This window comes from Panthera pardus, unplaced genomic scaffold, assembly GCF_024362965.1.
Source record: "Panthera pardus isolate Hobbes unplaced genomic scaffold, ASM2436296v1 HiC_scaffold_6, whole genome shotgun sequence".
Taxonomy (NCBI): Eukaryota; Metazoa; Chordata; class Mammalia; order Carnivora; family Felidae; genus Panthera; species Panthera pardus.
Genome location: NW_026526991.1, coordinates 134,277,770 through 134,304,871, shown reverse-complemented (window position 1 = coordinate 134,304,871; position 27,102 = coordinate 134,277,770). Strand labels below are relative to the sequence as shown.

General features: G+C 45.6%; 1 protein-coding gene across 1 annotated transcript in view; it reads right to left on the bottom strand.

The window, feature by feature from the left end:
- The window catches only part of ITIH5 (inter-alpha-trypsin inhibitor heavy chain 5), a 78,192-nt gene extending 51,301 nt beyond the window's left edge, over positions 1-26,891 (bottom strand). Inside the window, exons 1-4 of the mRNA XM_019460532.2 lie at positions 26,713-26,891; positions 17,627-17,671; positions 4,547-4,710; positions 3,459-3,560 (exon numbers count right to left, since the gene is read on the bottom strand). Of these exons, the coding sequence (XP_019316077.2) occupies positions 3,459-3,560; positions 4,547-4,710; positions 17,627-17,671; positions 26,713-26,802 (401 nt within the window). The 5' untranslated portion in view covers positions 26,803-26,891. The remainder of the gene's footprint in view (positions 1-3,458; positions 3,561-4,546; positions 4,711-17,626; positions 17,672-26,712) is intronic.
- Positions 26,892-27,102: the final 211 nt, after the last annotated feature.

Sequence of the window (27,102 nt, the reverse complement as noted above, 5' to 3'; positions counted from 1 at the left end):
TCAAGATGTGAACTGCATCCTTCTCTTTACAGGAATGGCCAAACAAGCCTGACATCTGATGTGACTTTAAAATGCCTAATAGATTAGGTTTTTACACTTGGTAAAGTTTGGTGGATGTGGCCAGGGGTAAGGGTAAGGAGTAAGGGATTACAAAGCATATACAAATACAAACCGTTCCAAATGTTTTCAGTGCTTGCAGTGAAGGTTCTCTGATTCAAGATGGCAGACTGACCATAAAAGGGATCGGATTAAACCAAAGGAATAAGAGTGGCAGGGGCAACCATTAGAGGGTACAACACTTCAAACATTTCTGGAAGGTGGGAAATTGAGCAGAACGAGAACTCTACAGCTCAGTCTACGTAGGAAGAGGCTGCAGCAAAGGACCAAGATGCAAACCATCCACAGAATGTCAGAGAGATGGCAGGCTCTGGCTCAGCACAAGCTGGGAGTGAGAAGGGGGCCAAATACGGGAAGGAGACCTCCAAATCCATGTGTGAATGAGTGACTAAGGTGACAGGCTTCCTACACTTCTCTTTCCCAGAACTAAAAATGGACATACATACTAAGATGGAAAAGCTTCACTGACAGTTGGGAAGAATGGCTGAAGAAAGACTGACACCTAAGCCCATTACCGTAAAATCTCCAAACATCCAGTAGAGAAGACACAGAAAAGGAATCAGGTATTAGAGCACGTTAGATGCATCACCAGCAATGCTGATTGTTATTAGATGCTGGCATGATGAAGTATTCTGAATCTTCAATTCCATATACAGTCAAAATGTTAATCAAGGTCTCAGAAAGTTTGTCTCTCACACACCCATCCTGAGGAAGTTATTTCAGAATATACTCCAGCAAAGTAAAAGTGAAAAAGAAAGAGGAAGACATGGAAGACCAGGAGAAATAAGACCAACCCAGAAGAAAATGAAAAGAAATCCCAGGGCAAACATTGCCCACAAGGCTGCAAAGCAATGACAGTATTCCTTGGACCTGGAAACACCATTCCTCCACGACTGACAGCTCTGAAATCAAGATGTGCCTCCCAATCCGCGATGCCTTCCAAATGCTGTTGGCAATAACGTGGATGTCATCGCTTGTCACGGCTGTTCATTTAGTCACCATTTCAAATGACTTATGTGTCTTGCTAGATGTTAATAGTGACAAAATTGAGTTGTACCTCATAAGAAAAATAAAGACAATTAAAAACTCCAGGAAAAACAAAAATGCATATGTTGTGATCCAACTAAACTGTGGCATGATTATGAACAATTTATGAATGGTAACAGAAGATATTCCCCATAAAATTCTTCTGATAAAGACCACGTGGGACCCACCTACAGTCCAACAAAACTAGGTTTTAATAAACTGCTGCAGTAAGGGAGACTATATATCAAAGGCATCATGGAGAATTTTGCCAAAGGAGGACACAGGGCAATACTGTAAGATTGGGGGGGAAAGGGGAGTGTAGATAGTGTTTGGAGCATTTGGAGGCTTAAAGAATAGCAGGCTGTGTGTAAAGTGGTTAATATCAGACTGGACTAAGAAGCAAACTTGAGGTTCTCTGTCTTTAGGAACTATAAAGCTAAGATAAACGTGGACTTTTGTGTCTAACAATGCCTTATCTGAAGCTTATACCTCAGCTGCTTTTTGTATCAAAGTAAACCCATGATTCACATCTTCCAGGCAAGAGTGAGATGTTCCGTTCTCGCTAATAGGACTTCCAGCACCAAAGTTTCTGACAGTCTATGATTTTAGAGATCAAGCTTTCTCAAAACTACGTCTTTTTATTAACGAACAAAAACAGGTTCACGTGTTTACACCAACTTATCTAGATACCGAGATCAGTTTTCTTCAAAGGGAACAGATCACTTTTCGTCAAACAGGCTGGTAGAGAGGGAACCAGAATCTGAGTATACCCAGAGGCTCTGCAGTTAATGCCATTTACGTAATCATTAAAAATCAAATGCTAGTTATTGGCTTTTAGTGGTTAGATTCAAGTTATAGACCAAACAAAGAAAACAAATTTCATTAAAGATCAGAATTTACATGTTGGTAACACTAACAGTGCAAAAGTAAATGATCAGGTAGAAAAAGGTGGACACTGGAAATGGGAAAGAAAAGGTATGGTTTCACTGAAGGACAGGGACTATTATCACTGAAGATAGTGTAAGGCTAGTCTAGGATGGTGTAACACTGCTTACACTGATGGAAGAAGAGGGAAGAAAAGAATCTAAATATGTGGCCCACAGAGGGAGGATGGCCGTGTTGTACATACGCCACACTCCTTCAGAGCAGAAAATCAACAGATGAGGTCTCATTTTTAACATCGCTCATCATCAGGGAAATACCGGTCAAAACCACAATGAGATACCACCTCACACCTGTCAGAATGGTCAACATGAACAACTCAGGCAACAACAGATGTTGGCGAGGATGCGGAGAAAGGGGAACCCTGTTGTACTGTTGGGGGGAATGCAAACTGGTGCAGCCACTTTGGAAAACGGTATGGAGGTTCCGCAAAAAATTAAAAATCGAACTACCCTATGACCCAGCAACTGCACTCGTAGCTATTTATCCAAAGGATACAAAAATGCTGATTCAAAGGGACACGTATACACCAATGTTTATAGCAGTGCTATCAACAACAGCCAAATTATGGAAAGAGCCCAAATGTCCACTGATTGACAAACGGACAAAGAAGATGTGGTATATATATATTATACACACACACACACACACACACACACACACACACACACAGTGGAATACTACTCAGCGATGAAAAACAATGAAATCTTGCCATTTGCAACAATGTGGATGGAATTAGAGGGTATTATGCTAAGTGAAATAAGTCAGTCAGAGAAAGACAGATTATCATACGACTTCACTCATATGTAGGATTTGAGAAATAAAACAGGTGAACATATGGGAAGGGGAGGAAAAATAAGATAAAAACAGAGAGGGAGACAAACCAGAAGAGACTCTCCAACACAGAGAACTGAGGATTGATGGAGGGGTGGTGGGTGGGGGGGATGGGCATTAAGGAGGACACTTGTTGGGATGAGCACTGGGTGTCCTATGTAAGAGATGAGTCGCTGGGTTTTACTCCTGAAGCCAAGACTACGCTGGATGTTAACTAACTTGAATTTTTTTAAAAAACAGAAATCTTTAAAAAACAAGACTACCGTAAGTTTTAGAGTTAGGGAGGTCACTACAAAGAAACTACAGAAGTATTAGACGTGGATGTTTCTAGAAAGTGAGACCTGGAGAGCAGTGGTGGTAAAATGTTCCTTTTTATTATAAACCCCTTTTCTGCTATGTTGTTAGCTATATATATTTAACTATTTATGATAAAAATAAAAAGCAGGTAAGTACTGAAGGAAGGGAAGGGACAAGATGGGCAGGCAAAGGAGGAGAAGATGTGGCCCCTTGCTGAAATGGATTTTTTAAGCGGCACTTACCCGTCGTCTTCTGAGGTTTTATTCCTTCTCTCTTTGACTTTATCACCAGTTTTCTTTTCTCTCTCTCTGATTTCTCCCTGATACACCTTGTCTCCGATGAGCCTGAAACACAAGAGACAGCCCTGCTACCGGCCTCCAGTTCCAAGGCAAATTCAAACATGGATCTCATAACCATGACATCCCCAGAAAATATTTTTATGTGACTCTCAGATATGCAGAAAGAACGCATTCCAGGCCAGGGCACTACCTTGAATCATTCATTTCATTCTGGGGCAATTTCCAAGGTCCAAATAGGCAGGTCTGACCCATGGTGCCTCTGGGATTCTCCAGGAGGACATCAGACCAAGTTCCACGAAGATTCACCAGCCTGAATCTTACCCAGGCCCCAAATTAAACCCCCAAACCTACTCTACTTTGTATGTCTTTACCCCTTAGCTCAGAAGAAAAGAAGAAATACGGTTTACGTCACATATCATAGGGTTCACACTGCCTCACTGTTCAGATCTCAACTTAAACATCGCCTCTTGTAGGCCACCTCCCTGACTTCTCCCTGCCTAGACAAGCCCCTCTCGGTCCTTCCTGCCATCCCTAAGCACTCGCTACGGTCTAAAATTGTCTCATCCACTGATTGGTTTCCTTACTTATTATCTCTCCCAAGGCAATTTCTGCAGCCGAAGAACACTGCCTTTTTCTCAGAAATATACTGATCACTTTGAAGAGTTCCTGGCCCAGAGTGGGCACCCGTTTGTTGGAGGGAAGGAGAGAAAGACAGAGGAATGGGGAATGGAAGCAGGGAAGATGACAGGAACAGAATGAAAAAAGGGATCATGGGAAGGAGGGAAAGGGGAAGAAAGGGTGGCAGAGAGAGAGAAAGGGGAGAACGAAGGTAGGGAAGGAGAGAGAGGAGGGAGTCAACCTTCTGAGCCATATACATCTGCTGGGATAAATTCTCACGCCAGAAGGCTGTGGACCCCACATCCTGGCAGACTCACCCTGCCACCGCCACCAACACACACACACACACACACACACACACACACACACACACACCCCTCCATCTCAGGGTCTCCGATCAGAGTATCGCTTACATAGTGAAGTTGGTGATGAACGCCGCAGCCGGAACCTGCATCTGAAACTCAATCTCCTGGTCCTCAGAAGCTCTATTCAGCATTCTACAGGAGACCGTAGTGAAGGCATAACGGGAAATGATGGTGGACTTCACCGAGAATTCTGTCATTAAGGGCTTGGTTTTCTGTTGGAAGGGAAACACGCAGTGCTTTCAGTGCCGTGTGAAAGTGCGAGAAATACTCTCCAATTGGGGAGGCTGTGGCGTGTGAGTCCCTTCTCCTTTCCTTGTCTTGTCCTGACTTTCCCACTCACAAAGTAACCGTGGTTGAACAACCAGTTGGTGACACGGAAGCACGCTTTTAACCTAACTTTAAGAAGTGAACACGGGGCGCCTGGGTGGTTCAGTCGGTTAAGCGTCCGACTTCGGCTCAGGTCACGATCTCGCGGTCCCTGAGTTCGAGCCCCGCGTCGGGCTCTGGGCTGACAGCTCGGAGCCTGGAGCCTGCTTCGGATTCTGTGTCTCCCTCTCCTTCTGCCCCTCCCCTGCTCACGCTCTGACTCTCTCTGTCTTTCAATAATAAATAAATGTTAAAAAAAAAAAACAACAGAAGTGAACACAGGATTTCCAATTTAACAGAGAATATACATGGCTTAACTAGTCCAAAAAGTAGTGGAATTTCAGAAATGAAGTAGATACTGTTATCCACTTTTAGATCACATTGACAGGATCATGAAAACATCAGAGGCTACCTAAAAAAATTCTCAAATTTTCAAGTTAAATTCAATATCCTGCTTTCCCCCTGAGACGACAATCACACGACTGCAAAGTGGGAATCGATACCGAGCTCAAGAGAGTATTGGGGGAATGAGAACCCAGAAAAAGGAAAGTGTAGGCTAATTAAATTTGTCCCCAAAGTCTCTGACGAGAGTGCTCGCTACACGGAGATGGAAAAGCTGGTTAAACTTGTCGGTGTGTTTCTAGCCTTCCCAGCAGCGCTCCATCAGACCACAGCTGGAGCTGAAGAGGTAAGGACACATGAACGGGGAAAGTCGCCGGTGGCAGAGTGGTTCTCTAACTCCAAGAACTGGCTGAGCAACTCCCAGGCATGTTATGGACTCCGTGTTTGAGTCCCCCCAACCACCCCCCACCCTGCAGATTCATGTGGTGAAGCCCTACCCCCCAGTATGATGGTACTTGGGGATGTGGCCTTTGGGTGTGATTTGGTTAGATGAGGTCACGAGGACCTTCACGATGGCATTAGCCACGGGAGGGCCCGCTCTCACTCTCCACGCATACACCGAGAAAAGACTGTGTGAATGAGAACGTGGCCGCCTACGAGCGAGGAAGAGAGTCCTCCCCAGGAAATGAACCCTGACAGATACCGATCTTAGACTTTGCAGCCTCCAGAACAGCGAGAAAATAAATTTCTGTTGTTTAACACCAGTCGATGGTATTTTGTAATGGCAGCCCAAGTGGACCAAGACAAGACATCGTCTCATGATAGGCTTGGACACACATGCGAAGTAGGCGTTTTTTATTCCCATTTCATACGTGAGAGGAAGTCAAGCCTGTGAGTCGACCCTCTGGCTCACCGGGCATTAATGGAAATGAGACTTGAACTCCACCCCGCCTGCTTCAGGCACCACCATGATGCGAGGCTGCCTCTCTGGATGGGTCTTTCTATCTCTGTGTGCTCAAACCCCAGCACGGCCCTCAGTATGCAGCGGGCTGTCAATAAATGCTGAATGGAGCCAGGTTACTCTGCTAGGATCCTACTTTCCCCTACCGGCATCGTCCTGCCCAGTCGATGTGTACTTCAACCTTCCTCTGCTCTCTCAATTGCTTTCCAGCGCTGAGCTAGTTTTCAAAATAAATACAAGATGATGGCCTGCTGATATCAAAGCATATTGCCCCGGGAGAGACAAAGATAATCTTTAACCCCATTTCAAAAGAGTTTCAGAGTGTTGTTCTGTTTAAACGTATTTAAAGGGCGTGCCCTTCACAGCAAACCATCCAAAGCTGGAGAGATGCTCCATATGATATGTTAGAGAGGTAAGACTTTGCACTCTGAAACAAAGCACATTTGAGAACACCCACGAACACCCACGAGATGGGGTGCTGCATGGAACAGAGCCACACAGGGGCCCGGCCAGAATGGGTGACTACTGGGTGCAGAGGTCAAGGGTTTATTCGTCCTTGTGGCTGAACTTCGGGTCCGGTGACATAAAAGGGTCAAAACAAACGGCACGAGGTGCAGGAAAGATGTTACGAGAGCGGGTAGCTGTCTTAGAAAAGCAGAAAAAGATAAACGTATAGGTTCAGTGAAGTGATCATCGGGTCGAGAAAGAACTCTAAACATACTTGAAACATTCTTCCCCTGCAAGAGGAAGAGAAGTTCTCCGACCTGGTCTGAGAAGGAATGACATCACGGCAGTGGTTCTCAAAGTGTGGTCCCAGAACCACCACCATTAGCATCGCCTGGACACTGATTAAAAATGCAGAATCTCAAACCCCGTCCCGAACGTGCAGAATCAGAAACACAGGGGACGGAGCCAGAAACCTGTATTTTGACAAGCCTTCCACGTGGTCTGATGGTCGAGTCCGAAACCACTGTTTTAAAGTAATAGGAAGAAGTGGACCTCTTCATGTATCTCCTCGTCTATAAGAGGGCCTGAATAAGTCACTAAAATTACACTCACCTCTGAGATCCAAGAATCTGAGGCAAAGCTAACTTGAGGAACAGGGACACGTGGGTGGCTCACTGGGTTAAGCGTCTGCCTGTGGCTCAGATCATGATGTCAGGGTTCGTAGGTTCCAGCCCCGCACTGGGCTCTCAGCTGTCGGCACACAGCCCGCTTCAGATCCTCTGTCCCCTCTCTCTCTGCTTCTCCCCCACTGCGCTCTCTTTCAAAAATAAATAAACATTTTAAAAAAAAATCTTGAAAAATAATGGTGATACTCAAAAAAAAAAAAAATAAAGTAAGGAATAAAACACTGGGTTTTAGGAAACCATTCCTGAACTTAAAAATACTTGATTGTAAATAGTCTTCATGAAAATTTAGTCTCTTGGGGCACCTGGGTGGCTCAGGCGGTTGAGCGTCCCACTCCTGGTTTCAGCTCAGGTCATGATCTCACGGTTCATGAGTTCAAGCCCCACACTGGGCTCTGCACTGATGACATAGAGGCTGCTTGAGATTCTCTCTCTCTCTCTCTCTCTCTGCCCCTGCCCCACTCTATCTCTCTCTCCCTCAAATAAATACTTTTTTAAAAAGTTGACAAAAAATTTCAACATTAAAAAACATGTAAACTAGTTTTTAAAAAAGTATCAAGTAACATCTGTACATGGTAAAAACTTCAAATTACACAGAAAATAAAAGGAAACACAATGGTCTCCCTCCCACCCTGGATCTACAGTTCTGTTCCCCAGAAGCAATACGTAGATTAACAGTTTCTTGGTGTATCCTTCCATAAACACATGCTGCATTGATTTGCTTTAATTTCACTTAATGATACGGTGTATTCACCTTTCTGTGTCTGTGCATGTTCCAATTACCTAACGCTGCATATCCGACCACTCTAAAACTTAGTGGTTTAACAGCAACCGTGGCATTTTCTCCTGTGGTTTCCGTGGTCAGGAATTCTAGAAAGGCTTGGCCAGTGGGGGCGGGGGCAGTCAGAAGGTGGCTGGGGCCGAAACAACGGGCCCCTGAAGCAGCTCGGGGCCGAAAGGCATCTGTCTCGTGTCGTCCCAGGGCCCCTCTATGCGATCCTTCCACGTGATCAGGTTCAGACCACCTCACACGTCAGTCAGGCTGATGGCGTGGTAGCTAGAGGCTTCACGAGTGCGCATTTCCCAACATCAAGGTGGAAGCGACATCCCCTCCTTTGCCCTCACCCTGAAAGTCACGTGGCATCGTTTCCACCATACTCTACTGGGCAAAGGAGTCACCAAGGTATGTTCCATTTGAAAGGGAGAGAGCCCAGACCCAATCTCAATGGGAGGAGTGGAGTCTCAAAGTGCCACTATCTGAAAAATGCAATCTGCCACCGTCCAGAACGATCACCCTCATTCTTTTAATAGTTGCACGGTATTTTCTTTTTTACAGATGCACTATATTTTATTTTATTCTTCAATTTATTTGAGAGAGAGACAGTACACACATGAGTGAGGGAGGGACAGAGAGAGAGAATCCCAAGCAGGCTCCACACTGTCAGCACAGAGCCTGATGTGGGGCTCAATCTCACGAATCATGAGATCACAACCTGAGCCAAAATCAAGGGTTGAACGCTTAACTGACTGAGCCACTCAGGCACCCCGAGATGCACTATATTTTAATTAGCCAGCCCCTATTTTATCCATCAACCCTTTATAATCATTTTTTATGATTGTTTGAAATGCTCATGCCTTCAGATGGCCCTGCCCTCTGATTCATCAATACCGGGGGTCAGCAAACTATGGCAGGCAGGCAGGCCACAGGGGTTTTGTACATAAAGTCTTATTTGAACATAAATTCTTTTACATCCATTCATCTGCATACCGTCTGGAGCTATTTTCATGCTACAGTGTAGAGTAGTTACGTAGTCACGGATCTGTGACACAGTACAGCCTTACTTACAAAGCCTGAAGTCCCTCCTACCTACTCCTTTAAGTGAAAGTTTGCTGATGCCTGGTCTGCACTATTTAAAAAAAATTGTTTAACATTTATTTATTTTTGAGAAGAGAGAGACAGAGCATGAGCGGGGGAGGAGAGAGAAACAGGGAGACACAGAATCTGAAACAGGCTCCAGGCTCTGAGCCGTCAGCACGGAGCCTGACGTGGGGCTCGAGCTCACAGACCGCGAGATCATGACCTGAGCCGAAGCCGGATGCTTAACCGAATGAGCCACCCAGGCGCCCCTGGTCTGCACTATTTAAAACAGGTAAAGCCCTGATACCAGTCATTTACATACCTCTACTGATTGGTGTGTTTTGGGAAGAAATCTTAAATTATACAGACCACACTTTTATTTGACTTGCACAATCTTTTAAAATTTTTCACGTAGGTGACAACATTTAAAAATTAGGGGCGCCTGGGTGGCTCCCTGGGGTGAGCGTCTGACTTTGGCTCAGGTCATGATCTTGCTGTTCCTGAGTTCAAGCCCCCTGTCGGACTCTGTGCTGACAGCTCAGAGCCTGGAGCCCACTTCAGGTTCTGTGTCTCCTTCTCTCTCTCTCTGCCCCTCCCCTGCTCACGCTCTGTCTCTCTCTCTCAAAAATGAGTAAACTTAAAAAAAAAATTTAAAAACTGGAAAGTTCACATAAAAATCCAGAACTCTCACATCTCTTGGAACAGACGCTGGGGCAACTCTGGATGTACATTCCCCCATGACCGTGACTAACAGTGGCTGTGGCTTTAGATCAGACCCAAATCCCATAGTCCCGGCTCCCCACGCCTACTGACTCACGGACACTGGCCCTGAGTAGCCACGTTCGCTGTGTTTTTACTAAAAGTGTCCTTATTCCGAGCCTGTTTTGCTCGCTAGTCTCCTCTGTTCTGCGAGATTAAAAATGGCCACAACTTGTACACCTATGTTCAGAGCGCCATTTTTCACAACAGCCAACGTGTGGAAGTAACCCAAGTGTGCACTGGCCGATGGCGAGAGAAACAAAATGTGCTTTATGCACACGATGGCGTATTACTCAAAAAAAAAAAGGAAGGAAATCCTGCCGTACGCTACAACACGGATTAATTCTGACAGCACTATGCTCAGTGAAATAAATCAGCCGCAGAAGGACGAACCTTGTGTGGTTCGCTTGTATGAATTACGTGCGGCCACCAAAGTCACCGAGACAGAAAGGAGGAAGGCAGTTTCCAGGGGCTGGGAGGAGGGGGAACGGGGAGTTTTACGCGAAGGGCACAGAGTTTCGGTTCTGCAAAATGAAAAGAGTTCTGGAAAAGGACGGTGGAGCCGTATGATGCGTGAATATACTTCATACCACCGCACCGTCCACTTTTTAACGGTTTAGAAGTTAAATTTTACGTGATGTGTATTTTAATACAGTAACAACAAAATGTTAAAGATTTCCCGACGGCCCAAATTCTTGGCTTTTCTTGCCATTGAGAGGTGCGTTTTAATTCATTGATCTTTTGATTCTGGGTCTTAGTGGCTTGTTTCACTTACAGAACACACACCAGAAGCGATGTTCTGGGACTCTGAGGCCAGGCCACAGAGCAGCCTCGCCGCTTGGACGCAGGTGTTCCAGAACTCTCCTCGAGGCCCTGAGTCACCGGGTCGGACGGAGCCCGTCACGCCGGAAAGGCCGGGCGTGACCACTCAGGCGACAGGAGCAGCCAAGGCCAACTGCTGCCCAGGGGCCCAGAGGCCGAGGACACAAACCCTCCCGCTCGGCCCACCTGCCAGCTGAGCGGCCACCATTGACATTGCACGGCCAACAGAATCATCAGGCTGAGCTCTGCCTCAGTGCCTGCCCCACGAACAGTACGACAGAGTGACTGCTGCTTTAAGCCACTGGGTTTGGGGAAGATCTTTACGCAGCAATAGAAGCTGAGCACCCGATCGCTACGCATTTTATTTGTTTTCTTTTGTGAACTTGTGCCTATTAGCAACACCCCTGAAACCCTACTGGAGAAAGTCACCGTATAAATTATAAACACAAAATATAAAGAGTAGGAGTCCAGCCCCCTCGCCTGACCAACGTAGGCCAAAGAGGTTTCCTTGCCTCGAGTCACATGGGGAGGAGGCCATCAATCCAGCGCGAGAGCCGGGAGCCCCTGGCTTCCGATCCCGCCTCTTTCGCGAAAGGACCTAGAGGCAGCCCGGCCATTCGGGGCTTTCCACAGCCACCACCCTCAGATGGCCACTGCAACCCAGCACTCCAGACACGTACTAAATATCAGTTTTTGCGGCTGATTCAAAAGTGACCTGGGAACCTCCCTCACCGTCCGTTACGTGGTAAACACTTAAGACGGAACATGGAGTCGAATCCGTTCTGCACTGCTTTCACATTCCGGCATTTTCCAAACGTTAGCACCCCGCCGCTTAACTCTTGCACATCAAAGCAGAGTCGTAGTTGGGAAAAGAACTTAGGAAGTGCGCAGCTTGGGGAAACAAAGGTTACAGATGAGCTGCGGGCCTTTCCGCGTGAAATCCGGCTCCTTCGCGGACAATCCTTGCCCAGCACTGTTCCGAAAATAATTTAAAATTTTCTTCACTTGGTACACCGGAGACTATTTGTCATGCTGATTTGTCCTTATTCGTAGTGTCAATTATCATTTCATGAAACTGAAAATGTGACATTGGAAGACACCTCACAAAACACAAAGTCTAACCATTATGGTATTTCTGTTTTGCCTCAAATTAAGATTATGGATGTGGTAGAAATTTTCCACGATATTACATCAGAAGTAGGAGGCATAGTTTACGGGCCCAAGAGACAGATTGAGAAAAGTTTCAAGAAGCTATTTTAGTTTTATTGCTTCTGCCCAGTTACTATTTTCCCACAGAGGCCCCCACTGTTACGCCTTGTGGCCCTTGCCCCACCGGACAGCACCCTCCGTCTACAACGTACGGGAACCTGTTTTGTGCAGGCCGACCCCCGCCCCCAGGCTGCTCACCCCTTCCCCTGTCCCAACTAGACAGGACACACGTGCAGAACAGGAACCGTGACTTAGTCCTCGTGCTTGAATTTTCTTCCCCACAGCTCTCAGCATAAAGTAAAACTCAAAAACATTTGTGAAACTGAATTTTTGAATCTTGACAATTAAAGAAAAATATATATCCCCCCCCCAAAAAAAAGAAACGGTAACTAACTAGAATTTGTTAATCACTACCATAGATTAAATTCCATGAAGGACCGAGAAGGTCTATTACACACGGTTCCTTCTCTCAAGGCACTTATGATCCCATTGGGAAGAAAGTGCAAAAAACATAAAGAAACATAGGGAGATACGTAGAGACATACATTTTACTCATTGGCTGGAAGACCTGCCAGAGTTCAGAAGAAAGAACAATCAGTGAGATCTGTAAAAGTAAGAAAAGGTTTTAAAACGGACGTAGAGTTGGTATGTGGTGAAAGAGAACAAAAGGAACATTCTGAAAACACAAAAGACACGGAAGCAGGAATGAACCTTAGCTCGTTCCTGGAACAAAGAACAGAGCAGTTTAATTAGAAAGGGGGGCACAGTGTGAGGAGAATCCTGGACGGTCAGGAAACGAAAGCCCAAAGCCAAGCACGGAACTCGGAATGGCAGAGCTTCATGAAGATGTGTCATGAAAGGAAGGATGTGAAACAGTGGCTTCAGTTTTTCCCAGTGCACGGTTCCTAAAAATCCAACGTGTTTTCCATATTTATATTTAACTCATTATTTTATTTGGGGATGTCAACTGGAAAATAGGAGGCAAAATCAAGTCTTCCTGTGACAAAACAGCTTCACTATTTTTCTTACAAAGGCTAAACTACTGGAAAAGCAGTTGGAGGCAGGGAGTGTCTTCATGAGCTGCTCGAGGGACCAAAGTCTTGTGTGTGACTCATGTGAGCCACTTAAAATCAAGCCACCCAGAGGATGTCCTGAATTACCCAAGATGCCATCTGGAAATGTAACGGTGCAATGTTGGTGATGGCATCTTCCAGAACCACGACTCTTCCCAGATTAACCTTTTGTTGTTTTATTCTGGTCTAACAGTTCTCCAGTGACCGTTAGAAGAAACGATTCTGGAGATGGCAGAGAACCTTAGAAGTCATGCAACTCGGCCCCTCCTCACTTTGTAGAGGAGAAGGCCGGTGCTGGGCAGCTGGTGGATTCTGGGTCCACAGATCTGTACCGAACCTTCACGTCTCTCCTTTCTGAGAAAAGCAACCCAGCCCATGTTGTCACTGCATGAAGCAGAAGACTTCCACACAAGGCGCCTCCCTGAGGGCCGTATTTGCACCCGGGTGAGACAATTTTATCCCTCTGTAAACATAGAGCGGCATCAGCTCCCAGTTGCCTGTTTGTGGTAACAGGTTCTACTTAGCAACATTTCATTATGCTTAGAGGAAAGGAAACATAAAAACGCAACTGTCGTCTTCATGTAAAAAAAAAAAAAAAAAAGTGCACCTCCTAACAAAAGATAAACCGTGACGGCTGGAGTCGGGACAAAGGAGACAGACACACACACAACTAACCCTGAGTGACGTTAACAACCCCCAGGACCATGCTCCCTGTGCACAGACTGTATTTTCTATCTTCCTGATGCTCTGGCATTTGGGGCCTTGCTCCTGGAGAGAAAGTCCCTCCCAGGGCAAGCTAATTCCTAGAGACAGCAAACTCCCCTTGTGTGAGCCTACCTTCGATACACAAGCAGCCAGTCCAGAGCCCGCACCCAGCCACCTCCTTCATCAGGCTTTCCCACGCCAAGCCGATACTGCCCTTTCCCCAAGTCACCCCAGGGCCAGGTACCAGATAGCTAGAGACCATCCCCGTTCCTAGGGATCTGGGAGCATAAACTCCTTCCTTCATGGTGACCAGTTCCAGGTCTCCGCGTCTCACCACATCTGCTTAAAACAAACCCCAACTACAAATCTGAAGAAGATGCCAAGCCACGGTCCTGCCCCTGGGAGGTTAAATGATGGCAGTGAAAAGCAGGCCAGTGTCTGTTAGGGGCCACGGATCTGCGGGCACAAAGATACCCCTGCTTCTTAAAATATAATTTTTCTCTGTGTATGTGTTGCCAGAGGGAGTCATAAAAAGGGTATCTAATTAATTCAGAAGAAAATCAAGCAAATCCTTGTGATTCAGGAGCTGGCAGTGATGGGAGAACAGCAGCTGTTGCCACCCACACTCTATTCATTGGTCAGGGAACGTTCACAGACCTTCAGATTAGTGTGGTATGGCTAGAGCATAAAATAGAAGACGCATGGGGTAAACTGAGGCTAAAGAGGCAGGCCACAGCCAGATCACACGGGGCCTTACATGTCTCTGGAGTTTATCCTATAGACAATGTGGAGTCAGCAAACACATCTGCAGAAGAGAGTGAGGGACCAAGTCGGCCGCTGGAAAGATCATTCTGGGACCAGCTGGAGGTACAAACAAAGTTCATTTTAAACAGGCATGATGCATGTGAAATTAAGACTTTTAAAATTCTTAAGAGATTTTTAAGAAAATCCAAGGGATTACATAAATATTCTAAGTCTAAGGGTCAAGAAAATCTTGGAAACCAAGGATGAAAACTCAGCTATTTTAAAAAAAGATAAACTTAGTTTTTACTAACAGACTGAAAACTTTTATATGGAAAACACAGCATAAACAAAGTTGATCGACAAACGACGCATTTAGGGGGGAATTCTTCCAATTCAGAAGACAGAGTAGCTCTGGCATAGAAAGATCTCCATCATACCAACGACTAGGGGATAAAAAACACAACAGAAAGATGGTTACAAGATACACACACCCCCACTTCACAAAAGAACCACTCTAAATGGCCAATAAATGTACAGAAAAAAGTCTACATTCACAAGTAGTCACGCAAATGCTAAAGGAACAATGAGACAAACAGCGTATATCTAAGAGACTGACAAGTCAAAAAGTAACACACATCTGCTGGCAGAAATGTGTGTGCTGATCGATGCAGATAGAAAGGGAATTCATACAGACAGTACTAAGGGCACGAGGATTCGAAAGCAGTCCAGCGACATCCACCGACATGTAAAATGCCCATGCACTTTGATCCAACAATCCTCCTATTGAAAATCTAGCCATAGAATAAAAAGCACCCACATAACAGAATAAAGAAAAAGTTTTTTACAGCATTTTTTCCAAGGACAAAAAACTGGAGAGAAATCTAAAGCTCATCCAGAGCAGAATGCTTCGTAAGTTACGGTGTGCCCACGACATGGAATATTTTTCACCATCGAAAAGAATGGATACGGTTAGGCCACGCGAAATACTGTGGATTGAGAAGAGTAAGAAAGGGAAAAAAAGAGACGTAGTTGAGAAGGCGGGGTGCTGTGTTAGGTAAGAGCACACACAGATGCCAGACATGGGCCTCAAATCCCGGCTCTGCCCCACCTCCCCAAATGCGTGGGTCTTGGGTGAGTTACTCAGTCCCTCTGAGTCTCTGCTTCGTCATCTGTAATGTCTCAAAGAACGGGACAAGAGCGACTGAGTTATGACACGTGGAGGCACACAGTTAGCCCTCGGTCACCATTAGCCATCATCACATGATCCCACTGTTTGAAAGCAATGATCAGAAATCTCCTATCTGCAAATGTCTATGTTTCCCCTGTCTTCTCTGGCGCGTTCTTTTTCTCAGTGGCACCTGTCATCTTCTCCATTACTCATACACTTGTCATTTATTTATTCACTTTGTCTTTTTTTCGTCTATCTCTACCCCACCTTAGAATTCAAGCTCTGTGAAAGACAGGGGCCTTTGTCTGTCTTGTTCATTGCTGTATTCCCAGTGTCTACAGCGGTGCAGGGTAGATAGTAAGCATTCAAAAAAACGCTTACCCTCTTAGTTGGAATGAACGTGTGCACGGATGTGTGCATGAATGAATGAATATGTGTACAGGTCTCGCTAGGAGGCTATTTTCCATGAGTCTCTGCTATTTCTGCACATTTTTCAAGCAGGGGCACTAGCTACGTTTGTTTTGAACCGTCTTTTCAAGGATGTTTGGACAGTGGACAGATTTGGAAGAGGGAGTTGGTATCTCCCCCCAGAGCAAAGGGGAAGCTGGATTAAGATCTAGAACAATAAAGAGAACGTGCCCCTCGAGGGACAAAGATCAGGCAGGTTTAGTCCTCATAAAAGAGTCCGGGTCCCAAGCGCAGAGTTCCTCCCGTGTGTAGGTGTCGTCAGGCCCTCTCCGTGTGACCATATGGGAACTGCGCCCGGGAACGGTACAGACTCTGACTGTCACAACACCGCTACTCTGTGAGCAACGATCGCCCTCTGTCTCTGACCCGGGAGTCTCCTGTACTCTGCCAGCATCCATGCAATGGCACCAAACTAACTCCTTGGCTTGTAAACCGGGGAAAATCCAGACTCCTCACAATTCTGGATAAACAATGTTTATGTTCATCGTCTATCTGTCTATAATCACGCGAACATGGAGACAAACATGAAAGAATGACTACGAGATTAATAAACTTGGGAGGATCAGGAGAAGGAAGGGGGAGGAAGCCAAGCAAAGAATAACAAGAACACAACGCCCCAGTCCGGCAAAGATGGGGATGATTGTGACGGCGGTCGTGCTAAAGCTAGAACTGACTCACACAGCACCAAAGTGTAGACAGGCGCTGGATAGATGCCTACCCACTGAGGACCTGTTGCAGAATCCACATCCCAGAGCCGGTAGGTGTGTCCCCACATCCCAATATGGCCCTGCACCCGCAGTGGTAAGGAAGAACCGAGTCTGGGTCAAGTAAGCTCTTAGGGTTCCTGATCACGTGCCCAAATTCCAACTTGAGAGCCCCAACATGCGCCGAGAGCCGTGCTCAGCTCCATCACAGGAAGCTGCCACCTACAAATGTGACTTCTTGGCTTTAGTTGTTTACTTCACAACAAAGCCTTTATTTCTTGTGTAAGAAAGCCATTAAATGTATAGGTTAATTTAAGTTTTGTTTCTTTTTTTTAAAGGCTCTGAAACCCCAAACTTTGTCCTCAGAGCCCTACTGAAATAATCAGGTCTCTTTCCGGAAAGAAAAGTTCACTTAAAGAAAGGCTTGTAAAAGCTACGCTGTTTCATGTCAGGATTCTTTTTTTTTTTTTTTTTAATTTTTTTTTTTTTAACGTTTATTTATTTTTGAGACAGAGAGAGACAGAGCATGAACGGGGGAGGGGCAGAGAGAGAGGGAGACACAGAATCGGAAGCAGGCTCCAGGCTCTGAGCCGTCAGCCCAGAGCCCGATACGGGGCTCGAACTCACAGACTGCGAGATCGTGACCTGAGTTGAAGTCGGACGCTTAACCGACTGAGCCACCCAGGCGCCCCCATGTCAGGATTCTTCTACATGCAACTTTACAAGCTTTGGAAAAGCTGCCAGCAGAGCCAGGGACTGGTTCAAAACACGCACAACAGGAGGGGACGGACATCGAAGATGCACCATGAGTATACGTACCAGCCTCTGCAACAGTCTGACCTGCCTCGGTCCCCTGAATCCAACCTGTAAGAAGAAAAAAGCCATGAAATAGGCTTGTGAGGCCATTCTTAAATGAATTACCTGAGGGGGGTTAAAACCGATCCAAACCTACAGAAGGGATTGTCCATCCTGAAAAGCAGATTGAAAATTAATTAATTACTCACCCTGAAATTAAGATTGGACCCTTAATTAAGTCACTGCCAGGCCAGAACTAGAATTCAGCCCCCAGAGTCCTGGTTGACTGCTTGACCCATGATGTCACTACCTCCTCACCTGAGAGTTCTTCTATCTGTTACAACAATTAACTATGAAATGATAAAAAGAAAGAATTCATCAGAATGTCTGTGCTCTGTTTCAATGTATTCCTGGCTTGAAAATAAAGCTCTTTTTGTCTATTACAATGAGTAAATGTATTCAGTTCTACTCTGATGGGCTCAATTATTCAACTCAAAACTTGAGGAAACTCTGCAAGCAAAACCGAATTTACCTTGAATTTTCTTACTGTATTTTTTCTGGTTTAACCATACTTTCTCACATGTGGAAGACGGGCATGAGAAGGTGATAAAATCCTCATTAAAAATTGTATTAATTAATCAGCCACTCTGGACTGATTTAAAAGTCTTATTAGCTGCTTGTTGAACATCATTCATAGCAAATCACTGCTTAAATAAAGTGTTAACGACAACTGTTGTGAGTAATAAATCATCCTTTCTAGAGGACAATTTGATAATGCAGATCAAAAGCTTGAAAAATATGCCTAGACTTTATGAGTATCTTTTTTTTTTAACAGCTCTACAATGTGTAATTTACAAATATAACTCATTCACTTAAAGTGTACGGGTTAGTTTTTTTTTTTAGCATATTCTGAGTTGTACATCCATCACACCATCAATTTAGAGCATTTTTATTATGTCAAAAAGAAACCCTGCACCCCTTAGGTGTCACCTCCCAACCACTAATCTACTTGGTCCCTGTGGGCTTGCCCATTCTGGACGTTTCACAGGAATGGACTCATACGATACACAGTCTTTTATGACTGGCTTTTTTCACTTAGCGTCATCTTTTCAAGGTCATCCCTGTTTTCTTTTAATTTTTTTAATGTTTTATTTATTTTTGAAAGAGAGAAAGGGAGAGACACACAGAGTACAAGTTGGGGAGGGGCAGACAGGGAGACACAGAATCCAAAGCAGGCTCCAGGCTCTGAGCTGTCAACACAGAGCCCGACGCGGGCTCGAACTCACAAGAGATCATGACCTGAGTTGAAGTTGGACGCCCAATCTACTGGGCCACCCAGGTGCCCTGAGGCCATCCCTGTTGTAGCATTTATCAGTACTTCATTCCTTTTTTGTGTCCAGATAATATTCCTTTCTATAGATAGACCACATTTTGTGTATCTGTTCGCCAGGTGATAGACATTCAGGTTATTTCCACTTTTTGGCTATTGTGAATAATGCTAAATTTACATAAACATTCACATGCAAGTCTTTTTGTTGGACATAGATATCCAGGAGGGGAGTGCCTGAGCCATATGGTAAATTTAAGTTTGACTTTTCGAGAAATTGCCAAACTGTTTTCCAAAGTGTCTGCAACATTTTTACATTCACACCAGTAGGCATGTTTTTTGATTTAGAAACCCTACTTAACAGAAAAGTCCCATGACAGAAAACAAATAACAGAAAAAAAATAAGAAAATTCTTTGCAACTTTTAAAACAATTGCTAATAATTAGAAATAGCCTAAAATAGTCTTAAAAAGAGGTCTGGTTAAGTATATTATGGTACACAGATCAATTAGAATACAGCTACAGAAAATAATGATGTGTATCCATACAACAATAAATGTTCATTTTACTGAATCTTTATCTGCAGAAGTACTGCGTTTCCTTGGTCCCTGTGGGAAGACAGGGCCATATGACGAGCTATTGACAAGAAGTTACGAATGTAAGTAACATTTGTCACTTCTGGGTTAAGTGATTTAATTACAGTGGACCATCCTACAGAACTGCTTTTTCTTTCTGGCACAGTAATCAGCAGTGTTGGAAATGGTAGTGGCCCCATCGAGCCCAAGTTCCCAGTGGCCCCCACCAACCCAGGACAGACGAGCTGTACAAGCAAGGAATAAATGTTTGGTATCTAAGACACTGAGATTTTTAAGACATCGTCACCACACAGTGACCTAGCCTATCCTGATTAATAAATCCATGACACGTTTTAAGTGATTAAATCTGGTAACAAAACATCACATCTAACATGATCTCGTTGTGTGTAAGTCACGTGTTTGTATGTGTAGAATGTATACCGAAATGTAATGGCTGTTACCTGTGGGTGGCTGAACTCTTTTTCTTTACACTTCCCCGTATTATCTCCCATTTTGACAAATTCACGTTTTACTTCCGAAACAGGAAAAAGAAAAAAAAAGCAATAAAGATATTTCCATTTAGGAAACTAAAGTCATAACAGTAACTGTTTTAATCCCTATCCTCTCCTGATCTCCCCTGAAAAAAACAAATATATATATGTGTATATGCTATTATAAATTATCATTATAAGCCATTATAGAGCCTCCTACTCTACAGAGCATGGAACAGAAGAAATACCACAGGATTTAGGTTGACACCCACCACCCTGACTCCAAATGAGAACCAAAGAATTAGTAGGGTGATACTGATTTCTCTTTCTACAATGAGGGGTGATGTCTGAGCCACTCTCCAAGGGAAGCTTTCTGGGCAAGGTCTCCACCAGCTCTGCAGGTTCATCTCAGGTCTTTCCCTTCCTCAAACTGTGGAATAGGCTGGGGACCGCTTAACATAGCGCCGGTCAGAGGGAAAGCCCAGCCCCTCCCAGGTATTATGATCTGTGATTGATCTAAAGTATTTTCTTTGAAGTTCCCTCCTCTGTAAAATAAGTTCTCCAAGAAAATAAACAAGCTTTAAGGAGAACAAGAGAAGTTGGTTTTTCATTTTTGAGATGACTATCTTATGTCTCAGGGGATCGCTATGGCAACACTTCAGTCCAAGTTTAAACGAGATTGAACCAGAATCAAAACTTCTCGGTACAGACAGACTCCTGGTGCCAGCTAGGATCGGCTCTGGAAATCACACCAATGTCATCAGCATTGTTTTTAGTTAGGGATTCCTGATCCCTCTTATTGTTCAAGTGCTTCCCTGGGAGTGGGGTTCAAGAACAGATATGTAACTGACTCCAGCTCACTGTCAAGGGCTGCCACGAACAGTAATCTCAAGAGCTTGGGGCTCCAAACCATAGACTTGCCAGAGAGCTCCAAAAAGATTCTTTGCTCCTATGGAGCTGAGCTTCCTTCTCAAGCATCAGAACAGAAGATTTCCAGGCCACAATATTTACTGAGAAACCTAAGCCAGGATCCTTGCCATCGAGGACCATACCATATAACTTGAAAGAAAGAACTGTGCTCATGACAACTTAACAGACAGGGTCGTTTTTGTAAGTTACAAAGGAAATGGAAAAAAGTAGAGTTTGCTAGGCTGCAAATAACGATGAGAAGCTTTACGATGGAGGTACGGTTGAACCAGCCAGGTAGGGGTTTGGGGAGTGGACGAAAGGACAGGAGAAATGGACGGAGAATCAGGTTCAACAGGAACTATGCTGAGAAACAGCTTCAGAGATCCACCACGGCCTCTCCCATATGTATGGACCAAGCAGCACTCACTGCCAGGAGGTGGGGGTAGGTGAAGATTTCCTTTGTGCAAAGAATATAGTACTAACAGTCACGGCTCTGGAGTCTAGAATCCCCCATCTACGTCATCAGTTAGCCTAGCTCTAGGTAAGATGACAGGCACAACTTAAATGTTCATAATTTGACTAAGGACTGTACTTGTTCCCCAAGATATATCACAGTGTTGGATCACGATTAGAAGAGAAGAGAAACACCCTTAGAGCATTCCAAGAAGTCCATAAATGGGAAGAGCATGGGAGGAGAGGAAAACGCAAAACCCAATTCTAACCAGGGTGAAAGACACTCAATATGTAGGACACAGACATTCCCTTTTGGCATGGATGTTTTAATGACCCAGGATGACTGAAGAGAGACGTGAAGACAGAGTTCATTCCCTCTACTCTTCCATTGGAGCTCTATCCCTGGGTCTGTGACCCCAGGTCCCGTAACAGATCCAAAGGACACTGCATTTGGGCTAACCTCAGCCACACCGCCATCAAGGGACTGAAGTCGTGAGTTCCTACAGGGCTCTGTGCTAGGAACTGACCTACCAGGTGGCCCGCGTCCCCTGAGGATGTCTGCAATCCTGAAACCAAGATCCAGGAACTCAGAAGTCAGTGCCTCAGAGATCTGTTACAGGGCCTGAAACAAAACGTAGTTGGAAAGGCACTGGAGTCACCATCTATCACCTGGGCTGAGAACAATTCGTGTAGGTAACTCTGAATGACTCACACAGAAGTTTTACTCCTTCGGAGTAATGTTGCTACAGGCTGCTCAGCTATTTCAATTCAGGATGCCTATAACCTCAGCCGTGGAAGAAGAAACTTTAGTTTGGGGTTACAACTCCAAACCATTTCCAGGTAGGTTTAAAAAAAAAAAAAAAAAACAAAAAAAAAAAACGGCCACTGGCCTTAGGCAAGTCACTGTTTCTTTTCTTCACCTGTGAAAAACAAGGGAAATGGACTTTGCCTCTAGGAAAATAAGGAGGGGATTCAGGAGCCCCCCCACCACAAAAAGCTCAGGTCTCCATCCACGGCCCCACCTTCTTAAATGGAGCCAGTCCCTCGTTAGCAACAGAGAACTTGCTGGGGTCTCCGAACCAAACCCTGGAAACACGGGAGGCCAGATCGCTTTCTGTGGAGCATCCAAGGTTTGGGAAGAGTGCTGGTTAGGAAAACGAGCCTGTTCTCTATACTTCCCTATCCTCCCTCCCCCTCCCACTCAAGGAAACGAGAGCTGGCTGGTTCGGGAGCAAGTACATCTCTGGACTCTCTCCCACAATAACCTCCTTCCGGTTCAGCCTGACGACTCCAATTCTCCAATCACACCTGTGCACATAAAGGAGACGGTACCGAGTGGCCTGGAGCTCACAAAATCTTTTACGGACTTTACTTGTTAAAGAGTTAAGTACAAAAACAAGAACAAAAAAATTTGTCGTCTCGATTCTTGATTTGTGTTTCTGAATGCAAAGGTTTGGTTGCTAGCGACAGATTATAAAAAATTAACACTCCCAGAAATTCTCAGTTCGGGGGATCAGAGCATCCCCACACTCGATGTGGTCACCACAAGCCTATACTCAGCACCATCCCTATTCCAGGAGCCACAAATAAAAATCACATTGAAACAAATTCCATTAGGTTATAAATATGAAACTGGCTTTGCCTTTGGAGGAGTCCTTGAAAGCCTGGCTTTGGCACTCAGCACACCTGGGTTCTACCCCGGGCTCTGCACGTATCCCTTGGGTATGTCACTTCCTCTGGGCGGATTCCCATGGTTCTCCTGGAAAGTACGCACACGGAGACTTCCCTTGCGGTGGTAAGTCAGAGATTCAACCAGGCCGTCCAAAGACAATAAAAGTAGCTCATTTTACTGTAGCGCTTACTGAATGCATGCACTTTGCCTGGATTAACCCACTTAATCCTCACAATAATCGTAAGAGCAGAAGTGGGTTTATTATTTTACAATTACTTAGAGGCTAGTAAAACGTAAGCTTCAGAACCTCTCGCTTGTACAGTCTCTTAACTATGGGAGACACCCGCGGCGTTTGCCAGCCTATAAAAGTGAGGCATTTGTTGTGATTTATCATCCTAAATAAATGTTCACTTTAGCACCTAATTTGGTGGTCATAATTTGACATACTTTTTCTTTAAGAGAGCCCTGCCAGTTATGTAAACTTTATTTACCTCTAAAAATGTAAAACTTTAATTGCAGATGAGAGTAATGATCCTTTTTGGCAGATGATGAAACTGAGATCCAGAAAGGTTAAGTCACTTGCCCAAGTACACACAGCCACTTAGTGCTGGGAATGCACATTTGAACCCAGGCGGTCTGGCTCGCAGTGCTCTTACCCATATCCTTTACTGCTTCTTATTTTTACACAGAGCCACTAGCAAACTCTCTGGGACATTTTGAACATGCAACAATTAGTCGCTTTCTTTATTTTGTACATGAAAAACTGCTTTTGTAATAAGAGGAATACAGCCCTATCCTGATTTAAAGAAGCCATATCAGTTTGAAACTTGGGAAACAGATACATCTGTAACAGGCTGACTTTATACAAGAGACTTCCTTTTTAACATTAATTTCCTGGAAGGTTCTTTTAAAGCAGTATTATTGTAAGTGTGGTCCGAGGATCATCTGTATCAGGATCCCCTGAGCCCCACCCCAAACCTAATGGATCTAAATGGATGGGAGTGGGGGCTCAGGAGTCTGCGCAGTTAATGAGCTCCTTTTTAAAATTTTTTTTTCAACGTTTTTTTTTTTTATTTATTTATTTTTGGGACAGAGAGAGACAGAGCATGAACGGGGGAGGGGCAGAGAGAGAGGGAGACACAGAATCAGAAACAGGCTCGAGGCTCCGAGCCATCAGCCCAGAGCCTGACGCGGGGCTCGAACTCACGGACCGCAAGATCGTGACCTGGCTGAAGTCGGACGCTTAACCGACTGCGCCACCCAGGCGCCCCTCGGTTAATGAGCTTCTGAGCGTCTATTTGCACACCAGCGTTTGAAGACCACTGCTGATAGCCCTCCCCTGCTATGGGTAACAAATGGGGCAGAGGGCCCGAGGGGAGAAAGGAGCTTGAATTTAAGGTGTCATTAGTGATATTGACAAATGAAGGTAAATAACAAATAGCAGTTGCAATGCAAGCCAAGGGGTCATGTTCATGTAAGTTGAAATTTACATAAAATTCACATATTCATTTACATTTAACAATTAAGTTTGTATGTAACTTTGAAGACCATAATTATGGAGAATAAGCACCAACTACACGCCTACGTGCTGTTGTTTTAAGTATATTAATTCTTTCAATCTTCAAACTCCTTTTAATTAAGTAATTTCATCATTCTCACTCTCGAGATGGGTAAATAGAGACTCCCAGACAGACAGTAAGTAACTCTCCAGTACCTGCAGAGCCAGGATTTGGACCCAGGAAATCTGGTTCTGGAGCCTGTGTTCTTAAATCCCACATCACTCACTCACACACACACACACACACACACACACACACACACACACACACACCTTTTAATAGAGATAAAAAGGTAAAATTGCAAACTTTCATAGAACTTCGCATCTTGCAGTTTCTGTCTGAGTTAGTCATTTTCAAGATAAATAAATAGTGCTGTGGTTTGAGGCAGCAAGAATCCCTAAAAGGGGCCAAAGCCATGTCACTCTGTGCAGGAAAAGTCTAGACTGCTAAGCCCACTTGCTCTGGCAGATGCAGGCACTTTCATCACTCCTCCTAACTCATAAATATAATCCTTGTTTCAGTTTCTCCCACACTTTCCTCCCTCCACCCCCCCCACAAAAGTTTCAAGCTCTTTACCCCAAATTCCTTCCCTCTGAGCTTCAGCCGTCCAAGCCCAGCAGCAGGAGCTAATGTAAATGCGGACACCAGGCCAGTCACTTGAGGCGTATTAACTGTGCAATCTTTTACACCCTAGTAGTGCCCACATTTTAAAGAATTGGAAGTTGAAGCCCCCATTGACTTGCCCAGGATCACAGAGCTGGCAAGTGACAGGACCAGGAATCAAACCCAGGCAGCCTGACACCAAGCCCGTGCCCTTAACCACTTTGCTAACACGTCTACCATTTATTGAGTGCCCACTGCATACCAGCTCCTTTGCACAAACTAGCCGCTGAATCCTTACAAGCATACTCGAGGTGTATTCTCTGCTGCGACCAAGCAGAAAGCAAGACCCAGAAAGATTACACAGCCTGTCCAGGCCACACAACTGTAAACGGCTAAGTGAAGGCCAGATTTTCTTTTCTGGATCCAAAGCCTGCACTTTCCCCACTCTACCTCTTCCCCTCCTGGAATTTTTACTGGTTCCTCCTCCTGACAAGCCTACAAGAGAAGGATCGCCTAGTTTATTTTGCAGAAATCACATCCACGTGCAGACTCAACCAGAGAGTAACCACCTTCCAGATCTGCTCTTCAAACCACAGTGCTGGAAAAGGAAGAGGACAAGTAAGCCTACTTATCTCCTGTTCCCATCGTGTGAAACACGCTTTAAGCTACACAATTTTAAAATAATTTAAATGAGGCGTGTGTGAACAGCACCCAGAGATGCAGGTAAGCACTGCCTGCTTTAACTGGGGCACAGCCACTTCCCCCATGAGGTCTTCTGGCTGACATCTGTCTCAGCTCGTCGTATGTTTTTCAATAGGCTTTGCTGTTCCTCAGACATGGCATTGAGCGTTCATACATGTAGGACTTAACCACCTGTGAGGTTAGGCCTTTTAAAACATGAACTCCTGGCAGACGCACAGAATATTAACTAGGGGAAGTGAGCCTTGGGTTCTGGTCCTCCCCGTCAGGCCACCTTTAAACGGCTAACCCACTGATAGGAACCTGATGGGAAACGTGTTACCCTGGCTTTCAGATGGGGAAAGTGGAGGGTTCTGGGAGTTTGGAATTTCTCCTAGATTGTGCTTTTTCCCTCAACAATTCGGAACGGCGGTAGTTAACACACTACCCCCTACATGCATCTTGAGGAAGAAACTTTGCAATTAACTGGGGGCTCTCTCCCAACAATGAACGTCACGCAACAAACTAGGAGAAATCCGCGCAGATAACGGGAGCCGAGATCTGGTTGTGCAGGACTTTCAAGTCCCAGACACAATTCTGCAGGAAGTTCACCCTCCGGGCGATCGCCAAGAGTGACCAATAGAGGGGGAAGCGCAGGAGAAGACTGGGGAACGGAGAGCAGAAGGGGGTACGATGTGACAGGAGGTGGAGGTGACCCCTCCTTCCTCGCGTCCAGGACCCATCCGAGGGCGTCTGTCCAACAGCCACGCGCCGCGAGAAGCCGGTGGGAAGGGACGGCAGCCCGCGCCCGGAGCCATCCCTAGGTCCTCCCACCTCTACTTACTTGCTCCGAAGTGTCATCCCGGGGCCAGGCCTCTCCCAGCGACCCCGCGCAGAGCGGCAGCCCCAAGCACAGCCCCAGCAGCAGGAGCATGGCGGGGGCTAAGGCGCGGCGGCAGGGACCAGGCGGGACGCGCTCAAGGGACCGCTCCCGGGCTCGGCGGCTGCAGAGGCGCTCGGCCCCGCCTCCGCGCCCCCTCCGGGCCCCGCCCCCCACGCGCCCCGCCCCCGGCCCGCCCCGCGCGGATCCCGGTCCCGGTCGGGTCTCCACCGCCCCAGGGAGGAGGCCCCCGCAGGCCAGCCTCACCGCGAGCCAGCTCGCCCCCCGGTCCCCTCCGGGCCCGCCCTTCAGCTCCGCCCTCCTCGCCCCGTCTCCCTCGGTCGCCTTCTGCCG